Consider the following 22,674-nt stretch of genomic DNA (forward strand, 5'->3'; position numbering starts at 1 on the left):
AAGTTTACAATTGTTGAAATTGCAATACTCAATTATTTATATTGAATGATCGAAATGGGAAATGAAGACAACGTCGACTCATTTTCCGTTTCGCCGAATGAGAACAATTAAAGAAATTGGGTCTTTTTGGGCAAGCACTCGTATCCGGAAGATAACGGAAGCCATTAACTTACCATTCCATATGATCACGCTTCCGCCAAAGTCGCAATAGTATGTTCATATATTTTTTTCGTGACTCCGATAAGGTGTGACAAAGTGCTTCATATAAAAGGCGGTGCACTTGCGAAACAATCATTACAGCTTATTGGTCTGTACAAGACTTAATATTGTGCAAGCAAAGGAGTCGCAAAGAGGAACAGCTGTCCATAGAATGAAATACGCCATAGGTAACGAATTTGTTTGTGCACCCTATAGACCGAACCAAGGACTAAACCATCTTATTCTTGCAGTAATTGCATGTGCCGCCCTTGCGGTGGCCAGCATCAATGCCGCCAGTGTGCAGCCGGTCGTGCAGCCGGGCGTTAGGGCAATCGACAACCAACTCTACCGCCGTTATGTGTGCGTTTATAAGCCCGATGGATTCCGCGCTCTGGTCCCCGGAAGTTGCTCCCAGTACTACGAGTGTCAGTCAGGTGTGGCCCTTGTCAACGTCTGCTCGCGCTTCTTCGATGCCAAGGCCCAGGGTTGTGTCAACTACAACACTGGCTGCATTGAGTTTCAGCCTGCATCGGCAAGCTCTCCTGTAGGAGGCTCGATCGCCGCAGTACCATGTGCGGAGGAAACTACAACCTGTGCACCACAAATCATAACAACAACAACCTGTACACCAGCCAGCGTAACAACCACAACAACCTGTGCACCAACAACCACTACAACCTGTGCACCAACAACCACAACAACCTGTGCACCAACAACCACAACAACCTGTGCACCAACAACCACAACAACCTGTGCACCAACAACCACAACAACCTGTGCACCAACAACCACTACAACCTGTGCACCAACAACCACAACAACCTGTGCACCAACAACCACTACAACCTGTGCACCAACAACCACAACAACCTGTGCACCAACAACCACTACAACCTGTGCACCAACAACCACAACAACCTGTGCACCAACAACCACTACAACCTGTGCACCAACAACCACTACAACCTGTGCACCAACAACCACAACAACCTGTGCACCAACAACCACAACAACCTGTGCACCAACAACCACTACAACCTGTGCACCAACAACCACAACAACCTGTGCACCAACAACCACTACAACCTGTGCACCAACAACCACAACAACCTGTGCACCAACAACCACTACAACCTGTGCACCAACAACCACAACAACCTGTGCACCAACAACCACTACAACCTGTGCACCAACAACCACAACCACGTGTACACCAGGTATTACAACTACGACATGTACACCAGCAACCACAACAACCTGTGTACCAGAGACCACAACAAGCTGTGCATCATCAACAACGACAACAGAATGTGGACCCGTAAGCGGAGTCTCCGGATCTTCGAAGGCGAGGCCATCGTCTGTGAAAGTGCGACCAGCGAGACCCGTGCGCCCTGCCGTTCGTCCCGCATTGGAAATCGATGAACTGTCGGCTCCCAAAGCCCAAGAGCTAACCATGTCCACCTATACAAAATACGTGTGCCGCAACAAGCCAGATGGCTTCATGTTGGCCTCCCTGAAGAGCTGCTCCGACTACTATATCTGCCGATATGGAAAGCCACTGTTGGTGAGCTGCGGCGATAAATACTTCAACGCTCTGAAGGGCATTTGCGATCTGCCCGAGAACACGCGTTGCGTGCAGCCACAAGCATAAAACTTGACGATGGCTTCCTAATCGAAATCACCAACGAATAGCACTACCTGACCCCACCTTGATATTTGTGCCCGATCGATTCTTTATCATATTTACTAAAATTTCAATATATGCAAAAGCTAATACAAGCTTAAAAAATAAATCTAAAGTATCCGTACTCCTTTTAGTTCAAAGCTTAATAAATACGTGACAACGCATTACATTCAATTTAAACCCCATAGTAAAGAGAAGAACAGGCTGCAAACATACTTTTAGCCACCAGCTATTTGCCAAGACACGTCTGGCAGTGGAAAGAACAAAGGTGCAAAGGCACAAGATGTGTTCTAGCTTTTTCAACATTTTATGTAAAAGGCTTAAGCGGATTCGCGAAAGGATTGGTGGACAAATTTGTTAGGGGCTGCGATTTCCATCTGCCTTTCCCCACATTTTATTATGGTCTTTAATGAAAACAACGGGAACATATTTTTATTATGCTATCCAATGTAATTGCCATTGTCCGAGCTGAAAGAAAAGGATGTTGATTAGATGGTGCTTGTAAGGATATGGTTATTGTATAGAATAGATTTATAGATATATGTTGGGCCATATGTGTTGATATATTACTGAACGAAATTTCTTTTCCAGTTGGCTAGAATCAATGGGGACTGAATGTCGAAAGTCAAAGCTCGCACAGTAGGCGGTCAAAAATCAGTGCCAATAAACAAGGAACAGGAATGAAAAATTCGCAATAAAGCCAACACATGGCCCTCTTTCCGCGCAGCCCGTTTACAGCTCCTCGCTTTTTCGCGTTCTTTTTGGAAACGGAAACGCTTGCCAGGTCTGTAAAATAAAATCGGCTTTACCCTTTTGCAAATGCAGCTGAAGAATTCAAATTAGAGTTTTGATTACAATCGAACGCCACAGCCGCCGCCTCCGCCTGGCTTTTTGCAAAAGATTTATTGAACTGCCACGCCCCTCGAACACGCTAACCGCTCCCCTTTCTCCCACCCCCATCAGCCACCCGCATCCACCGAAAGTCGGTGAAATTTTTATTACCAACGCGCGGCACATTGTTTTGGGCCGTAAGAAAATTTCAATTTGCCCAGCATCCCACACACGAACGGCGTAACGTACTCACCTGGTATTAAATTTCTTGGGGAATGGCTCACACGTTTCTGATATCCTTCTGAAGCCTAGCAGGTGTACAAGCCATACGGCCAACACGCTGGGCCGCTTGGTCCGCATCCACTGGGTCCACAGCAGGAATAGGGTCCTAGCGAGAGGGCACAAGGACTACACCAGGGTCCGCACCATGGTCCGCAAGGACCCGAAGGTCCATAGCCATAGGGACCGCATCCATAACCGCACATATTGTTGCTTCGGGCAGAGGCTACTTTATAGAAACACACCTTCGTCGTATTTTTTTTTTTATTCAAAACTCACCTAGGCTTCACGGATTCAGAAACGGAAAAACTTAAGGTGTTAACTTGGAATTTGGATAGTGAATTTTTATTCAGAGATTTTCAGTGCTGTTTTGGCCTGACTAGAGAGCTCCAGATAAAAATTCCAACTGATCGTTCACTAGCAACATACCTATTGAAGTAGAAAGTTCGACTTGAGTCCTTTTTCATGGCATACTATAGATGTTATTAAAGTAAAGTTAAGTTGGGGAACAGAATATGGAATCTTTTCAGCAAAGGAGTATGCCAAATATGTCGAGAATTATACATTATTTATGTGCTTAAGATTTATGGCTAAATGGTAATGATACAGCATAAGCATTACAGTTGGTAACAAATTCATATTGCTTTGTCCTGTCTAGAAGCCGTGTACTGTAACCTAGTTGCCACATAAAATTGCGCGGATTATACCCCCAATTGTGAAATGCAAAGTTTGGGTTATAAGCAGCCTGGTGCCTCCGGCGAAGCCGAAGGGATGCCGGAATGTAAGAATTGCCGGAGCAATTAGGAATGAAAATGCCGCGGATCCCATAAAAATCAACGAGCCGAGAGTGTTAAATTTAATAATACAATAACCAAATTGGCTCAGGGATCTTTAAATTTGGAAATTTAAATTAACAACGACCGTTAGGAAGCAAAGCTCCAATCAAAGCTAACTCCAGTTCGGCGGTGGTGGGTTCATCGAGCCCAGATTCGGTAGACTCGACCGGGTGGATGAATGGGTGGGTGGTTGGTTGAAGGGCAACAGCTGCCAGGATCTCCCCTCTCTCTGGGGATAAATTAGTGGTTTTGGTCTCTAATATAGTCGTCTGCTCGAATGCCCCTGCCATTTGTCATTTGTCACCCCTGGCGCCTGGCGCCGTTTTCTTGCCGCACTGATTTAATATTTATTTTATTAATTCAAAATTAACATAAAAAATTTTCGGAAATATTTTGACACTTGGCCTTCGCATGCCGAATCCCCATCCCAAAAAATCCGGGGCTTGTGGGGGTTGGCTTGTTATTATTTTGACACTTGCCAAACAATTGGCATGCGAAATGAAAACCCAGCTGCCTCCAAGGAGCAACAAAAAGAACAGAACGACGTCGGACTGAGGGAAAATTTTATTATGGAATTTCGTAAATTAAATATTTACACGACAGCTGTGCGAAGGTCTTAAGCCTGTTCGGGCGCCATTGGGAAGTTTATATACATGGCTTACCCTCGTTGATTCAATATTTTGCTTGGGCAATAATTGAATTTAATAGATGACTGGGACATTCCTTTGGAAATGTGGTTGTGAAGAGGCGGTAGTGCAGTTATATAGTCAGTTTTCTTTCCGTTACGATTAGCTCTTTAAGGGCAATAATTTAATTACCCCAAGAAGTCAGCTAACCAAAGTCAACAGCTAAATTGGGCGCTGGAAAATAAAAACAAAAGTAAATACTTCACAAGCAAGAAAAAAAAGAAAAAAGCGAAGGTGCGGAGCGAAAACCATTTGAAACGAGCAACGTAAACTCGCTGAATGTTGTGTCACTAATTCAGGTAATTTGTCACTTTATTTACATTTTAAATGAATGCCGCGCTGTTTGTTGTTGCTGGCAGAGAATGGTGTGGTGGCTGGGGTGTTGGTGCTTCTGGTAAGGACAGTAAGTAACCGAGAGAAAACCAATTTCCATTTTCATTTTGCGGGAAACGCAGCAAACGGAAGACAAAAACAAATGAGTAGCTGACGTGCGGGCCAAAGCACGAAACACGGCATACAGAAGCAGAAAAAACCCTTTTCCTGCTTCGCCGCCTTCTTGGCCAAAGGACCTTTCACCACCCTCCTACTCCTCAACCAACCAACACTTGCACACACACACACACACACACAGAGAGAGACAAAGTGTCGAAGCCAAAGGACAGGCGAGTAAAAAGGACTCGGCCACGACCAAGAAATGCGATTAAAATTTGAACATTGAGGCAAAAGGCAAAAGACGCTTTTGTGGCAACCGTCACAGTCGTGAGTCGAAGGATCCTGTCCTAATTTGAATGAAGTGGCAACATTGATAATAGCCCGCTTCTGCCGGAGAAGTCCTTATGCCGTCTCTCGCAGGTATCCTTTTTTTTTGGTACTAAAAGAACCAATACCTCAGTAAACACTTAAAAAGACCTTTGCAGAGGTCTTATCAACCTGCAGTAATAACTAAAAAAATTAAAATTGTAATAAACACTTTGTATTGCTGCTAATTGTGGGTATTGTTCTTTAAATATGTGTTATCAACATGGAGCGTATTTCTTGATTTCTTTTCCTAAAAGTATGCTATTCTAAATTGTACATCTTCACATGAAAACTGATTTAACTGAACTGAACAAGAAATATACGGGGTATTTTGACATTAAAAAATATAAAAAAAATAATAAAATAATAATAATAAGAATATCTAAAGCCATCTAGTGTTAGAATGAAATGTGTATGGCCTGCCTGGTTATATAAAATGCAAAGAATACGGTGTATCCCTATTTTGCCAGTAGGCATAAACATGCTTTGAATATGTGCGTCTCTTTGGCACTTAAGCTATTATTTTGACAGCTAATAGTCTCTACAACCTAACCCGCTAAAAACGTGAGATTTTAGTCAAAATGCTCCTCTTGCCGTTTTTAGACCATCTCGAATGGAGCGGAACGTATCCAAGGACACGTTTTGGCAATATGCACGACAAAGGTACGTTTATTTGTGGGTCCATAAAAGGTACATATACATATATACGTGTGGCCTGGAAAAAGGGCCACGTTGTCGGAGTACTCCGATGTGTTTGCTCCTCCCTGATAAATTTATGAGGCGGTCTGGTCATAAAGGACACGCCGTCCTGCCGACAGGATCCGCTGAGCATTTGCTTGGCTGATTGAATTTTTCTTTGCATATTTTCTGAAGGGCGGTTGCACATTTTTCTTGGCAAGCTAATGGAAATCTTGGGAGAAAGCAGAGGCTTTCTCTATTGACATTTAATTATTTTTTTTTTTAATATTTGCACCTGAGATAGAAATGTTTAATTACAAAGTAGCTAAACTACATTTTTTCCTCTGAATCTAACGAATAGGCACTTTGATTGCTTTCCTAGAGTAGGTAAATAGAGTAGATTATTTTATTCAAATATAAACATTAAATTAATAATTAAAATAAGATACTCCTTACATATTTTAAGACTTCAGTTGTTGAGTAGCTTATTTACTGGTTTTTCGCTTAAGGCGTTGACTCAGATATTCTTTGCTCCTAGGCATGCTGCACGTTTACTGTTTGTCTTGTATTAATTAATTTTAATTCGAATTTTTGTCTCTACCGCAGACTGTGTATAAAGCCGCCCGTAAGTATTTTATGCTCACGTATGCATAAATGATAACGCCCCTCGTCCTCGAGAGCCACAACTCTTGAGCCGAGTATTCACCGCAAGCCAAGTTGTGTGCTCTGTTAAGTGGTGAACGCATCCATCCCGATGCCACACCGGCTCCTTTGGCCGATCCTGTTGGGTCCTGTTCCTTCTGCCTCATCCATCCCTCCGTTCGCAGTGCCTTTAGGCCTTTAGAATAGACGATGCCTGCCTGACTGCCTTCCGGTCCTCCACTATGTTTGTGCAATGAAGCGTTGGGCTTTTATAACGCCAACAGCCAGCTGAGGGACTCCAGGATGAGCGTAGTCAGTCATTGAGAAGCTGTAAAAAGCTGAGGGAAAATTCTTAATTTACAAAAAAGAAACGAAACGAAACGCAACGCAAAAAAGGAAAAACTTCTCTGCGCAATAAATGAAACGTAAGGTAAAAGAACGAAACTCAACAACTCAACGAGAGGCGGGGCTTCCTTGCAGGACAATCGTGGCAGGACTTCAGTGCCCCCAACAGTTTTTGGTTTGGACACAACCGACAAACCCCGCCCCCGTCCCCGCCACCGAGCCCCCCTTGCAGCGATGTTCACGCACTGAAAGCTTTCCGCTCCACTTGTCCGTTCCTTTGATTCTCACGGTTTTTGATTTGAATGCCTCCCCCCCGAACCCATGACGCTCCACTTTGACTGCGCCAGGAGCGTCGAGCTGTATCTTTGAGATACTTAGATACGTATATATTTTAATGTGCGCTTTATTAACAGCTTTAGATAGCAGCATTTCAGCGTTACAGCTTTCGCTGGCTGACTGCTTGACTGCCCGGGCGAAAGTCCTTCCCTTCACAGATCTGCGTGTCCTGGGCGATTTGATGGCCAGGTGGGGCTGCGCTTTTCTTACCCTGGGCGATGGACGCCAAGTTATCGTTGGGGAATTTGCATTGTGAATGGCAAATTCATTTCGATTGAATTTTGTCTGCAGCTGACAGGTTTCGTTTGCGATGTTGCCAGTTTTCCTCTGCCATCATCAAATCGATTACAAGCTATCAGAAATTTATTAATGGCCAAAATCAGTAAATTGTTTCACGCAGCTATTAAGTTATGTAGAATGGTTAAGTATATCCCTTGCTTCAGTTATATTTATATATTATATAGATCTTGTATTAAATTTTGAAATTTGATGCGTTTAATCCAAACGTTTTTCTCAAACTCTTTCCTCTTCAATTAGAAACTTAAAGGCGTTAATGCAGCAACACATGAGTCCGATCCTTGGCAGCTACCCTGCTGTCAGAGCCATCACAAAAATTACATTTTGCCGGCTAATTACAATTTCAAATTAAATCACAAGTAATTAGCTAAAAGTCAAAGACAAACATGCCAAACAATGGGGCGGGCTTGGGAATTTGACAGCATTTTATGATTTACAAACGCAATGTAGATTTTTTGCCTAATGGTCTTTTGTTTTCCGCTTGACAGGTGGGTGGCTGGGTGGTGGCTGTCGGTTGTTGGTTGTTGTTGGGCGGTATTTGGTGTGGGTTGGTGGTGGTGCGGGTCAGGGGTCACGCCACTGCCAGAATATTTGCCTGCCAAATGAAAGACATTAAAAGCGACAACAAGCAGCCAAATGGGCAAAACAGGCGACACATTAAAATCCATTTTTAATGTTGATGTGAGTCCGCCACACCGCCCCCTCTACGACCCACATTTTTCCGAAGCATTTTCTTCCTTATGTACCATTTCCCCGTCGTGTTTATTATTTATACATGTGTCTGTCTGTTCTCGCCTCTCTTTGACTTTTGACGTTCCCCTATCCCTCATCTCCATTTCCAACTCCGGCTCCAGCTCCACAATCCACAATTCCACCCACAAAATGAGCATTTCCACCATTAGTCTGACACGACGTCCGTTAGAAATGTAATCTAAATAATTACTTTTATTGCGATTTCGCCGTATGGTAATCAGCGAAATCGGAATGGTGTGTCAAGCATTTTTCACCGTTTTCAGCTTCTGAGTTATTTTTATGGCGCATATTAATGAGTTTAACTTCCGCAGTGAAGCTGCGAAAAATGAAACATTTCTTGTCATTAATTTCAATGTTTTATAAAAATTAGCTTTAGACAAACTAACATTTATAAGCAGGCACTTGAAAAGGAGTCATAGTAAAGATATAAAAAAATTCTCAAGTAATTTATACGCGTGTCATTTGTAGGGGAATTCCTTTGGTTACTTGCCATGTACCATTCTTCAGGCCCATGTCGTGCCCACTTCAGGCGATCCAGTCAGCGTGATCGGTTGCCCAGGCTGAGTAGCTCGTCCACCATGGATGTGGCACCTCGCTTTCAGAGAATACGACGCGGGAGCACTTGCGAGGCGGAGAGGCGAGTGGCCAAGGCGGCCCAGGACGCCAATGTGCCGCCGGCCAAGCTCTATCTACGCTCCACCTCACGGGGATTGCGTCGTGTCCTCGAGATCTATATGCCACGATTCCAGCCCGACGAGCACTTGGCCAGCGCCGAGGAGGAGCAGCGGTCAGAGGACGAACTTGGCGAGTCAGCCAGGACACGGGAGCCACAGGAAGCTCTGCCCATTGCCACCAACTGGGCGGTGGTGAAGTGGCGGACGTCGGATGCGGTCGCCTGATGGCATCTTGCTTGGATTTGCTGTAAGTGGACTTGCTGCACTCCATCGAACTTTTAATAATCTGCTGCTGCCGACAGTAACGACCACTTGATGGGGCTCCTCCTGCACTTGGGAGTGGAGGATGATTGAAAAAAGAGAAACAATGCCACCAACATCTGCTTCCAATTACACTCGATTGAGGATGGGGAAAAACGCCAACGGGCTGGTTTCTTCAGACATCAACACGAGCACTTACTTTCTTGTTCTGGAACTCGGGGCGTCGTACGAATGTCAACGGAATGTTTGTCAGCTATTATGGAAATCTTAAAACATTCCTAATTGGCAGCAGCAAAATTGTTAATATATTTGTAAGTGGTTATTTAAATAAATCATGGAACGTTTTGTAAATGTACGGTTATAAGGGTATAATTAATGCATAACCAGCAACTTATATGTTTTTTAGGAGTAAAGAATAATGTAACTTTTCTTTATTTGTATATCAAGTTAAGAACAACATATCTTCATACTAAAATACCCAACCAATCATTATTAAAGTCATGTTTCTTACAAGCTCAACTCAAAGTTTCAAATTTCACGAAATTTTTCATTGAGGATGGTTTCCGTGCAGATCTGGATTTCTTGGGTGCGCATTCAGGACCTCTTCCGCTGCCATCTCTCCATTTGGGCACGCTTACTTTAGCGCCCTGTCGCCCATTTAGCCCATCCAGGCTCATCCACATCCGCATCCTAGCCACCGCGCGTCCTTGCTCACTTTGCCATATGCTTTGCATAACTTAGGGCGCAACAGGAAATGAATGGAACACGCCCCACCGACTGAAACATAACGAAATGTGGGGAAAACAACGTGGCAGCAGCAAAAACAACAAACAGGGCCGTGGCACAGTTATTCCACGTACTTTCCCCACCACTTCTGGCGACTTTCTCCCCGCGGCAGACAGCATAAAATACTCTTGTAATATCAATTTAAAGCCGAACGCCAAGTGATACGCTTTAATGTATGCAATTCATTTTGCAATTTTGATTTTTATTTGCCCAGCATGGCGGCGCTATGACTCACATACGTAAGTATCTGGGGGATTTTCCGGAATTAAAATCGTCAAAATATCGAAATACCTCTAAGCCCGATATCAAATGCACAAATACTGAACTTTAATTTGGCCCTCTGGCATCTGCGTGTGCTCCCAAAGCGATTTTATTAACTGCAAACAAAAGCAAAAAAAAAAAAAAAAATCGAGGCAGGAAAAGAAGGAAAAGCAGGAAAAAGGGAAAGTCAAAGCCGCAGAAGAACTTTTTATTTTGCTCACATAACTTTCTTATTATTTTGTTTTCCTTTTCATCTCGGCAATAATGCCGTCTCTTTCCTTTTGCCGGGCCATGTTTCCTTTGAACTTTATCTTAGTTGTTTGCCTTTTGTTATTGTTGCCACATTTGGATAAATTTGCGTGTGTTTATGAATACTGTATGTATCTCGGCGGAAACAAATATTTTCAACTTTAGTCGCTCAACTTTATGCCAAACATTCAGTTGTTCCTCTTCCTTCATTGCCAACTGAAAATATTGAGTGCGCCAAAAGTTTTCCCTACGTGTATGTGTGCATTTAATCAAATTTTTATATATGTGCTCTGTGTTTTTGTCAGTGAATCCCGGAACAACAATGGCCAGCACACTCTATATTCTAAGCCTTTTTGGTCCAGCAGCAGTTGTATTTGGCCAAGCAAGCAAGTTGTTCGCAGAACTTCCACTTCCCCACAAACTTACTCTTGTGTGGCCAGTTTTTATCAGTTTCCGAGCAAACTGTCATCAGGTTCTTTCTGCTTATTCAACGAGTAGATATCTGTTATGACCTTATAGTTATTCCATTTAGAATGCAAAAACATGACTGGTTATGCAATTGGTTTTTAATCAGCCCACATTTAAGCATTTATTTGAAAAGTGGCCATAACTTTTGTTGTTTTGGTAGAATTTCTTTTCCTTTCTGCAAAAGTTTGCATATTTCATGCATACTTAAAATATATTCCCCAAAAAACTTTCACTAAGAAAGACCGTTCGGTGTACATTATGGCGCTTTGATGCCGCTCCTTATTGATGTTTCGTGCGGGGGAATCCCCTTTTGGTTGAGTTTTGGTCCTTGGGGTTTTTGTGCTTGACCGACTTTTCCGCACTCCTGAGTTTCGGGCGTTTGCGGCCGAACCCAAATCGAGTATACGACTTGTGTGCCCTGCAATTATTAAAAATGCATTCCCATTAATTTAAATTAGCACACGCTGCGAGAGCCGAGCACAGCATCATTAAATGTGGAGTGGGTGTGGGGGGAGTTGGAGTTGGAGTTGATATTGAAGTGGGAGCCCGAATCGGCCACTACCAACCAACCTACCCTCCTACCTTCGTCCTGTCGGATTAAAACTACAATTAAATTCAAATAAAACCGAATATCCTGCGGTGCTTTTTATGTGTGCGCTTGTAATATAAATCCTTTGGCTAATGGGGGCTACGCACACACTCAAGCACCAGCAGCACTAGCCAGAGCTCCAACTGTTCGCAGCAGGAGCTCTCTGCTCCGAGCTCCACTGCATGCCTCTTGCTCCCAGCTCCCGGTTCCATGCTTCCGAAAAACGTGGAAAAAGAGCAATGAACCGAAAACACAGCAAAGGACGAGGGCCGCTGCGAAGGTCCTGGCGCTCGGACCCGCAAACAGCAGTTACGCAACGCACTCGTGTGGAGATACTAATGAACAGAACTCAGCGCCTGCGATTCCGCTGGCGAATGAGATTCGCTGCCACCATGCCACCTGGTGCGGATCCAGCTCGGAGGATTCTCTTCGCTGGATTTGGGTGACTAAATTGTGGGCATTAGCTGGAGGGCTCCATAAAGCTGCATTGCTTATGGAATTAATTATTATTATATTGTATTAAAGCTTAGAAGTTATGGTACTTAGGAGTCGAGGCGCAGCTTAGTTTTCTAAAGCAAACATAAGCCATGTATAAATTGGTCTTGGCATGGATGCGAATACAGTTCATTCTATTATAATTCCAATATTATTATAGTTTTTTGTTTTCGTTTATAAATCAATCCTTGCCATAATTCTTACATAAAGACCAAAACACATACCCCTTTGTGAGAGTTTAAATGAAGTTTACATATAAATACAGATGCAAGTGCCCGCGCAGAATCGTAATAACCTTTTAATAATCAGCTCAAAGCCGGTAACCGTTTACATTATCAGAGATAATGCACTCAGCCGTGGACAAACGGCGGCATTTCAGCTTAATGTGCATTTAAGTAAATAATTGAAATTTATTGCAATTGAGGCAGAGCCATCCTCATCTCAAAAGGTACAAAGCGAATGGGAAATAATGCGGCTCAATGAAATGATTGTGATGTCGTTCAGTGATTTTAAAAGTTGCTACTTACTAGTCGAGAAATGCTTAATTTACTTTGATTCGATTTGGCTTAAATTACTTAAAAAGCGAAACTAGACTGGCAGTTTTACTTCTTTTTCATACTTGCCAAAAATTCAAATCGGAAGGCTTGTTAAGTTGCAAAAGTCGTGTCTAACAATGGTAAGAAGGTTTTTCATCTGGGGTAGTGCGACTGCCCCTTTTTGTGGCAGGTCTTATTAATGTCACGTGGGCCGGTTTTAAGTACTCCCCGATGTGCGACGATGCATGGGGCAGGAAAATGTTCTCGCATCAAATGCAGCTTTCCGTATGTCGACCGAAAATAATCAGGAATCTGGAAGTCCGCAGCTCGACAACTGGGAACTGGGCACTGGGAACTGGGAACTGGGAAACCTTCCCCCCACGTTTGGCCAATTATCATGCGCCCAAATTAGCAGCAGGCCGACCCCAGCGGATATCAAAGTAAAGTTTTCTTATGCCAAAAAAAAAAAAAAAACCGAGAAGCACATTGAAACTTAACAGAAGCAAATTACGCACACGAATTACCCTGGACAATAAAAAAGAACACAAAAAAATGGAGAAGAATGGCGAATAAATTATGAACAAGCGGGTGGGTGGCATGGGGGGCATGAGTTTTCGGGGTGGTTCAACATCTACTTGCGCGTCTAATTTGTTGGAAAATTAGTTTTGTGTGTTTTGTGCGTGTAATTTTCATGCAAGCCGATGGAGATCTGCACTTGATTTTGATTGAAATACGCTGCGAAAGGAGCAGCAAAGGAATCTTGATGTGGACGAAGTCGCCAATGGGCTACCTCAGCAGAATAACTGGATGTACTGGAGGAAAATATCGTGTAATAAAAATGTAACTCGAATTTTTATAAACTATTAGTGACCCCTCCAAGAATAACGGCAAAAAACCCCTTGAAAATTGTCTCGCAAAAAGAAAAATCTAACTTTTTTGTAAATTTAAAAAACAATTTTTTCGAAAATAAGACTGAGTATTTCACGTTTCTACTTTGCATTTATTTGTAATTTACATATTCTGAGAGTTGTTCAAATGTATATTAGAAAGTCTAATCATAATTTTAAGCACTCTTCTTTCTGTTTCATATTCACTTTTCTCGTTGGTATAAAAACTTTACAATGTATTTTATACTTCCTCTCAGAAATATTCATTTTTTTCTGGCGCATTCGCAGTTCGCTTGTTGTCTGCTCTGCTTTTTTTTGCTTTTGAGTAAACATTCGCACGTTTTCTGTGAAATTGTTTTCGCTTAAGTGCCGCTGTCTTTTTGCCTTTGGTTTTTATTCTTAATTTCAGTTCCCAGTGGACGGGATGGCATTGAGTTGGCTGCGACTGCGCAGACGACTCGTCTTCGGATTCCTGGGGAGCAGGGGATCCTCCTTGATTATGAGGGCGTCACTGCACGCAGCAGACAGACTTGCCTTGTTATTTCAGCGGACTGCAATCAAATGAACGAGGGAAGAGGTCTGGTGAAGATTCTCTAGCTGCATTTTGAATACCCTTAGACAGCAGAAATATGTGATTTATTCAGGTATTTTTCAATACTCCATTTCAAAAAGGAATTTTATAAAAAAGGAGTAGTGGTATCCTTTTTTGCTTAAACCAACTAATTTTAACTTTTTTTTTTCTTGGAAGGGCATATGACAAGGAAAAGTGTTTCTTCGCAAGGGCTTGTGACAGGAAACTTGTTTAATTGGCTGAGAAGTGAAGGAGGCGTGGATTTCGCTGTTAAGGCATTTTTAAGCGGAATAAGTGGATTCATTCTGCACTTGCTCACTCATTAGCTGCTCAAGTAGAAGATCTCGGTGTAAAATGTATCGAACTGGAAGCCCAAAGTTGAATTCAATTCAATTAGCAGCATATTTTGCTGGCGCGAAACGAAAGCAGTGCCAAAAAAAAAAAGATACAATGCCCGCAGATAGTGGCAATTTATGGGGCTCATGCCATTGTCAGCATGTGGTTTCAGGTCCCTTTTTTTATTTATTTTGTTTTTTATTCCTATTTTTTTTTTTTTTTTTGGCATGTTTTGACACTGCAGGCCAAGAAGATGGCACAGAGTGGTAAAACAGGGGGATGCCCTGCTGTTCACACTCAATGGCATGCGATCTTCGGTGCCCAAAGAATGGGTCTTTTGGGGGGAACTTTTCCTATAGCCCGAGGGGGTGGATATGGGATACGGGAGGTGACAGGCTCTTTTGGAGCCCAGGCTCCACGTTGCGTGGCGTCGAAATGATTTAAAAAGCTGGCGTGAGTGAATATGCTTGCTCAACGAGCCACTCAACATGCTGACCCCAATATCCAATGTGTGTCTGGAGCCAATTAAGGATCGCACTAAGAGCTCAGGAATGCTCCAAAAATGAAATTGGGATAGTTTATATGTTTGTACTTTATACAAGCCTCATTGATCAAGCTAACAAAATGTTAAACAACTATTGCAAGTATTGTGCGACTGTTTCAAAATGAAATTATTACTAAATGTTGTCTGCCATTAATAATTGCTATTAGAAGATTAATGGTAAGTATTAGCATAGCCTACGTACTCCCACCCCAACGCTGGAAAACTCAATGACCCATTGCCAAGGAGCTCTCCATCCCGTTTGACGGAGAATTCTCTGGAGGAGACGGGGCGTGACAGGTTGCGTTAAATGACAAATTACAAGTATTTACATGGAAAACACAACAAGATGCCAAGATGGCAAGATGCCGAGATGCCGAGATGCTGGGATGCTGGCAGTCTGCGTAATCGATGCGGGGCGCGCGTGTCTCGAGAGCTGGTGGCTGAGGAGCACTCGAAACCACCAAGGTGGTGCAGGAAAACCACACGCCGCCGGAAAGACAATCGAGCTGGTGTGGTGAGGTGGAGAGCGGGGTACGGGGCGGCAAAGTGTACCAACGTCGCGTAATTGAGCGAAAAAGTCAGGACAAGAAGTGAGTTCTGGGCGCCACCTGTCGCCGTTCTACGAAGTGCAGCTCCACAGCTCCTGTCGCCTGAAGTTTACGCATATGGGCGCCTCAAATTGATTGCATTAATGATATGTTGCTGTGCATCCCACCTAGGCGGAGTGGGCTCCAAGTGATATCCAGGTCGACGGTGCAAGCGTGTTGATTTCGTACTCAAGTATCTGATGGCAGATGGTGTCTGCGATACAATCTAAGTGAAAGTTCATAGAATATCTGCGGTTTTATCAATGTTAATTTCATTATTTCATTTATTCCGCTTTAAATATAAACAATGAATATTAAGTAAGTGAAAACGTGGTCGGTTTGCTCTGACTGCTTAAGCTGAGCCAGAGAAATCTAATTCACTCCTAAATCAGGATTAGTGCGTCATGTCTGGGGATGTCAAGCAGCAGAAGCCACCATCCTTGTCGCATCGGAATCTTTGCGGCTCACTGCATCGGTTGCTTGCCGCCCCACCCGCGGCCACTCATGGTGGCACATTGTGCTATCCAAGCAGCCGGGAATCGACATGCCACTGACCCAAAGACAATATACGTGCAGGCCGAGCTCGGCAATTTAATTTGGTTAATGAGGCGCAATGGGCGAGATATGGGAAGGCCGCGTTTTGGGGCGGCGGCGAAATCTTTAAATCGCAACTCTCTGACCCATTTTGATGAAAGCCCAGGAAGCCTGGCTGTGGAAATGCGGAAATTGGGCAAGGCAATCTTTAGCGAAGACTTCTCCAAGTTTATTTCAACACACACACAGCGCTGCGGAGTGGCGTGGAAAATGTTGAAGAACTCCGTTGGACCTGCCCAACGGTGGCACTTGGTCGTCTGTTTATTTTCATAGGCGCAGTTTTAATTAAACTGACTCCGATGCACTTCAAAGTGCCAACTGCTATTTATAGGAGATCAAAGCGAGTCCAATTACTCAACGCCAGCTCGCCATGCACTTTTCCAAAGTTGGCAATGAGCTAGAGAGCCGCACCGGTGCCTCCTGCATTTCAGATTTCAAATTAATTGCACACAGGCACTCCATGCCGCCTGGCCGGAGTGGGTGTGGCAGGAAATCAAAGAGCAGATCGTGCAAATGGAGCTCGGCGGCAGGATGACGAGCGGAACACACTGTGGCAAGGTGTTAGAATCGCGCCACCTCGTGGTTGAAGTCCTCCAACTCCAACTCCAACTCCGTCTCCATCTGCAGCTCCATGTGCGCAGCCTAATTACGCGGAATCCCTGCCACACAGCGAGGCAGTCACACGACTTTCAAAATCAATTTCGTTCAACAATAAATAGTTTCTTAATAAATTGCACACTCAAAATGCAACTTCCTGCAATTAAAGGCCAAGTCGACCGACCGCTCGAACCCCCATCCCCCGATCCACACTCCCCAACTCCCTTGCTCCATCGCACTCGAGTGCAATAAAAAATAATTGAAAATTCAGTCACGTAAAAGTTTTCCAGCCGCCGTTCTCTCAGATCGGTGATCGCGACTCATTAATCCATGCGGACGCCGACGACCAGATGGCGATGGCAATGCAACCAGATCGTGCGGACTTTAAAATATAATATTTTTGAAGTTCATCAACATTTTCATAGCTGCAAGTGTTGGAAAATGGAGTATATATCATAATGCAGGACATCGACTTTGGTGTTAGTTTACTTAAGTGTGTTTAATACTTTTGAAATAGCCAACAATTTCAAAGAACCCCATTTTCCTATATATCGGTGGTACAAACTTGTGATTATAGTGTTGGAGGGTTGAGTACAATGTTGTTCTACACCATTTCGCCAGTTTTAAGCTGGTATGTACATAAGTATCCTAGATAGATATTCAAAGCACTTTCAAGATTGCCTTGTGCTTTATGTGCCTTATGTGCCATACTGCCTCTTTGCGATAGTTGCTAAACGCCTAGTTCACGCTGCCTTCTCTACCATGTGGTTGTTGCCCCACAACAAAAGCACGCGACTTGGCTTATCAGCCAGCGACAATCGGCGAAACGTTGTGAAGGGGGGGGGGGGGCGGAGGGGGTACTTCATATTTGGGTTAAAAAGGCGTGCACGCAATTTACTCCGCCAGTCAAGAGTTGTAGATGGTGGGGAGTGCAGATGGTGGGGATGGCAGAAAGATCATCATCAAGATTGCAAAGTGAAAGACACTCGGTCTCGACTTGTTGATGATGCGTTTTATTGGGGCGAAGTATGGCCGCGAGTCTTAACTAAGTCTGCGCTTAATTAACCACGCTCCTCGGGATTCGGATTGCAGGTGGGCGTGTATCTCATGGATGCAGGTGGCTGGCTGCCTGCATCCGAAGTCGAACCAATTCCGAGCCGGAGATGCATTTCGCTGGGGTCGGAACGCCAACCTTTTCGCGAAGCTCTGTTCCCAGCAGGGGTATGTCATCCGTTTCCGCTTCTGACAGCGGTGTAGAGTGTTTGCCACTTTTTTGCTTAGCGCATGGCATGGCAGATTGTCAGCCCAGTGCGACGCGACATTGGGATATTGCAGTCAGCAGTCCCGTCCCTTTGTCTTCCGGATTCTTTCCAGCAAAGCCAAACCTCCGCCCCATTTTTGTTGCTCACAGTTGCGACGAAATTGAAAATAAATTTTTAATGATTTGCTGCTGAGCTCGGTGCTTTGAGCTGGCGCTGGAAATATTCGCTCTGCTATCCAGGGTACTGAAAGCAGTAGGGTGGTGGAGGCGGTTCATTGAACTGCCGAAAGTCAAAAGTCGAAAATTGCATCCAGTGAGTCATCCGTGGTGATCGAAATTGGCAAAGAACAGCATTGATTATAGGAAGTGCCGCCATATCTCAGGACAGTCAGCATTATAAACATACTGCTGTCAGAATTAACCGTTGACCTGTGCCAAGATATGTATGTTAGGGTCAGGTTCATTGACTTGAGCAAGTATATACACTTGATTAATTGTGCAGGCTTCAAAGTATCCGTTAGATACTTGACTCGTGCGGCTGGGACGCAAATTCGATATGCCAATAGATGGCCAGGACACTCGAGGCTGTCAGTAGCAGGACCTTTGCAACTCTCAGCTCTCAACCGTGCGTGTGTGGATAATGAAGTGCTGCAGCTGCGGATACAGATACATTTGACAGGAGAAAACTTGAAAACAAATAAGCTTAGACAAAAGACATTACAAATCTAATAGCTCCTGTCGACTCTCTGTGTGCTTGAATAAACTCTGAAGGATATTGTAAATGTGACAACAAGCTGTCGTTGTCGGTAAGAGAGTGTATGTGTGTGTGTGCACACACAATGCGATACAAATGTATCTCTGGACGTCACATCAAGTGGACTTTGGCTCAGATATTTCGGCGACTCCAACAGACTCTTGCGGCTTCTGTGTGTTTTAGTGTGGTCAATGGAATTTGCCTAAGAGGATTTTAAAATTTTAAATTAAGTAGCCTGCTTTGAGCCAAAGCTCTGTGCATCCTGCGGTTTGCTTGCATAATCGTCCTCGTCAAGGGAAATGCAATTTTAATGCCTGTTGAGGCCCACAGCCCCGGCAGCAAGTGCAGCTCCCACTTGGCCCGGTCTCATTGTTTAATGCTCGGTTGCGTCCTAAATGGCCGTGCTAATTGAAGGATTCCTCCGCCCCAATGCCACACAACTGTCCACCGAAAAGTATCTATCAGATGCTGTTGCTCCTGGCTGCGACTTGGCCGTCTGCCGGGAACTTGACCCTCTCCCAAAGTCAATTTGTCGTCGTACTTAGCCGCACACATAAATTCCCCCAGCTCCTGACCAGCGTACTGATCCGACTGCCCACCATCCTCCATTCAGGGCCACGGAGTCCTGGGCTGAAACCTCGTTGCACATTACAACTTTGAATGCCAACTCGCAAATGAACTATAAATAAATAATTTCACTCGCAAGAAAGACGAACGAGCAGCTCCAGGGTTCAGGGGTCATTGGGAAGAACGAGAGCGAGGGTTGACTCTAAAGATGATGAAGATTCATCTAGATAAGGCTCTCGATGGTTCTTCAATTGATATAACTAGGATCTTCCTCTGCTTACAAATGATTCAAGTCACAAATGCTTTCAGAATTCTGAGTGTGACATATAAATGTTGAAACTTCTCAAACTCCCCTCCGTCCCCACACGCTGCCAAAAAGTATTCGTATTTTTCGGGATGTCAGGAAAACGGAAGCACTGAGGGTGGGGAAATGGAAAAAGAACTATCGGAACGTAGCGGAGCGGTACATAACGTTCGCCGGCAACAAATCGCCGGAAACAAAAGAAAAACAAAAAGAGCCTTACAACATGTCTGCAGCAGAGACAAGGATACCCACTGGGTACTGAAACGGGCAGGTGGGCAGGTGGGCAGGTGGGTATCTGGATCTGGATCTGTTTATATGACTGTACGGCTGTATGGCTATATGGCAGTGTGGCACAATGGCCGGCAGCAAAAGTCATGGCGAGTTCCAGCTACAAGTTCATTAAATAAATTATTCATACGCAACGTGTGCCGAACAAAAATGGCAACTGACGCTTCGTCGAATTTTTTTCACTTTTTCACACACACACAACCAGTCCTACACACACAGATGTACTAGTACACCTGGGAGGACTTTCGTTGGAGGAATATTCATTGGCAGTTTGTTTTATTTGCCAACGACTGTGGAATGAAAACGCATTGGACTTAAATATTTATGCGCCAACGTCTGCATTTGTATGGGTACTTCTGTGGGTATATGAGTCCGCAGGAGCGGAGTAAATTGTTGTTCCGCCGTGAAATGAACGCCGCTTTAACACCAGATCCAGTCGTCTGCCGGCCAATGTTATGACCATTAGCATTGAGAATTCTCCAGCTTGGGATGCACACAATTAAAATGCCATCTGCCGGAGTCAAGAAAAGCCAGGTATGCTAAATTTTTGTCCAGCTGAATTAAAACAAATTTAATTACGAGTGCAACTAAGCCAAATTCGAGAGCTATTTGCATATGACTGTCACAAAATCGTAGGTTTATGCATGCAGCTAAAGAGTTGGTCATTCGGTTCCTGTTTGTGTATCTGTATCTGTATCTGAAATGAACGAATACAAATTCGTTGGGAAGTATGCAAATAAAAATGCCAATACACGAATTCATCAATGCATTCAGAGGTTTGAACCTGCATTTCTGACACTTGCAACTCGGTCTCCTTGCCAAATGTCTGCATTTTTTGTTTGGTATTTTGAAGTTTGGCTGACATGCCTGATCCTTTGCGGTTAGTTGAACTTTTATTGTCCTTCGCCTGCTTTTTGTCAGTTCTGTTCATGTAGAAACCATGAGATTGCATTTTTAGCAGGTGGCGGTCGAGAAACAGATGGAAAACGAGAAGGGAACGTTTCATGTCGTTGCAGCTATAGTGAAAATTGATTTGAGAATTTGATTTCTATCCATGTGGGGGGTAACTCCACGTGGTCACGAAAACTGCTAGTGTCACCATGGGAAATTTGAGCAGGAAAATCGACCGCACTGATTTAATATAGACGCCAGATCCAGGCAGATTTGAAATGTCTGACATGTTACCTCCACTTTTCAAATAAACTGAGTAAATTATTCGAAAATTTAAAATCAAGACTCATTGCTTGTCCTGCATTGCCTCAAATTTGTAAACTAAAAGCGACCACTCACAGCACTTACCACTGAAAACAGTGAAACAACTTTTATGGCAATGAACACAATGAAACCGCAAAACATAATGTTTAGTTGGCAAATGCGATGTGCGGCAATTTTCGTTGTAAACTAAACAAATTACAAACTAATTTTCAGTTTGAAAAAAACTGGATAAAGCGAATCGTGGGTCGCCAGTGCTAAAAATGGTACCGAACCGTGTAACCTGAAAATCGGAATCCTAAAAGCGACCACGTCAACACGCCATCTACCGCAGAAAAACAACAACAATAGGGAATTGGTGGAGTTTACCCCCAAAGTGCTATGCTCCCCGAATTTCCCACCGTCTACTTCATTTATTACATTCCATTTATGCAATTGCACCAGAATCCATGTTTGCGGTTAATGGAAAATTTATTTATTTAAATACAATTTATTCGACACGCCACTGAGAGCTGTTCACTTTGTGCCATGTCGGTGATGAAAAACGTCATGCCAGCAAATTGTTGCTGACATAAAGGCCCAAGACCAAAACATGGCCGTAGCCACGCCCACTTCGTACTTTGTTTACCCGCCCCCACACCCCGCACACACACAGTGCAGCTGCTGCACTCTGTGTTTTTGTATGAGCTTTGATCGCAGTGGTTGCATTTACCATACAATCCAGTCGAGGCACAAAGGTTCTATATCAGTGGTCACCCAGTGACATGTTGGAATTTCGTTTGTGTGAGTGATTTGGAAGCAGACGGAGAAAAACCATCGCATCCCAAGGGCTTGGGGCGGCATATTATAATTGTATTACCGTGATGTTAAAAGGTTGATGCCAGATATTTGCATGTTACGTCTGTGGTAAAAAGAAATGTCTTAAAAACATTCGGTAACTGCAATTCAGAAATGAATAATAAAATTCAGAGAAAATTAAAAAGGATTTACATATACGTCATTTTTAGAATACCAAAATTCATATTCATTACGTTTACATAATAAGTCGACTGTCTGATACCCCTTTTACAAAAACAATGTTCCATCAGCAATGACTGTTTTGACAAAAGAACATATTTAACAAGAAAGAACCTGTAGATACACTTTTCCAGATAGTGAAGCGCTAGATAGATTGAGATACTTATAAAACTGGTTATGACGGAAAGCTGATGAATTTGACCACTGTACTTTATGCATATCGAACATCCAGTTATAATGAAATCGTGCAATGGCAGTTTACGCATGCAATTTATTGATCATTGTAAATATTTTAATCATTTTATTTGATTCTTACTGCGTCACGTTCAAAATCATTTACCGGAGTCGCAATCGCCGCTTTTGTGCTTCCGCTTTTGTTTATGAATTCCCAATTAGACAGTTCTTAACGCTCATTTCTGACACCTCGCAAAGGGCTGGGACAACGAAAAGTCGTAAAGACTTGAAACCGTTTT

General features: G+C 43.6%; 3 protein-coding genes across 4 annotated transcripts; 2 read left to right on the plus strand and 1 right to left on the minus strand.

The window, feature by feature from the left end:
- Window positions 1-291: 291 nt before the first annotated feature.
- Muc26B (Mucin 26B) lies at window positions 292-2,024 on the plus strand. The gene is made up of 2 exons (NM_144295.2): window positions 292-386; window positions 450-2,024. The coding sequence occupies exons 1-2, from the start codon at window positions 371-373 to the stop codon at window positions 1,847-1,849; spliced, it is 1,416 nt and encodes a 471-aa protein (NP_652552.1). The 5' UTR covers window positions 292-370; the 3' UTR covers window positions 1,850-2,024.
- Window positions 2,025-2,162: 138 nt separating this feature from the next.
- CG31639 (uncharacterized protein) lies at window positions 2,163-3,464 on the minus strand. 2 transcript variants are annotated; one of them, NM_164687.2, is made up of 3 exons: window positions 3,272-3,464; window positions 2,967-3,218; window positions 2,163-2,350 (listed from the first exon to the last, which is right to left on the minus strand). In NM_164687.2, exon 2 carries the CDS (start codon window positions 3,196-3,198, stop codon window positions 3,022-3,024), a length of 177 nt encoding a protein of 58 aa, NP_723163.1. In that variant the 5' UTR covers window positions 3,199-3,218; window positions 3,272-3,464; the 3' UTR covers window positions 2,163-2,350; window positions 2,967-3,021. The 2 variants fall into 2 exon arrangements, with proteins under 2 accessions (NP_723163.1, NP_723162.1); NM_164686.2 differs by having other exon boundaries at window positions 2,227-2,350; window positions 2,967-3,205; window positions 3,272-3,395.
- A 5,258-nt stretch (window positions 3,465-8,722) lies between these two features.
- Window positions 8,723-9,632, plus strand: CG13989 (uncharacterized protein). The gene is made up of 2 exons (NM_135157.3): window positions 8,723-9,284; window positions 9,340-9,632. Exon 1 carries the CDS (start codon window positions 8,855-8,857, stop codon window positions 9,260-9,262), a length of 408 nt encoding a protein of 135 aa, NP_609001.2. The 5' UTR covers window positions 8,723-8,854; the 3' UTR covers window positions 9,263-9,284; window positions 9,340-9,632.
- Window positions 9,633-22,674: the final 13,042 nt, after the last annotated feature.

Source organism: Drosophila melanogaster, chromosome 2L (assembly GCF_000001215.4).
Source record: "Drosophila melanogaster chromosome 2L".
NCBI lineage: Eukaryota > Metazoa > Arthropoda > Insecta > Diptera > Drosophilidae > Drosophila > Drosophila melanogaster.

What these genes read in the sequence shown, in the direction of transcription:
- CG31639 (NM_164687.2), bottom strand. Translation starts at nt 3,198, where the DNA reads ATGTGCGGTTATGGATGCGGTCCCTATGGCTATGGACCTTCGGGTCCT.
- CG13989 (NM_135157.3), top strand. Translation starts at nt 8,855, where the DNA reads ATGTACCATTCTTCAGGCCCATGTCGTGCCCACTTCAGGCGATCCAGT.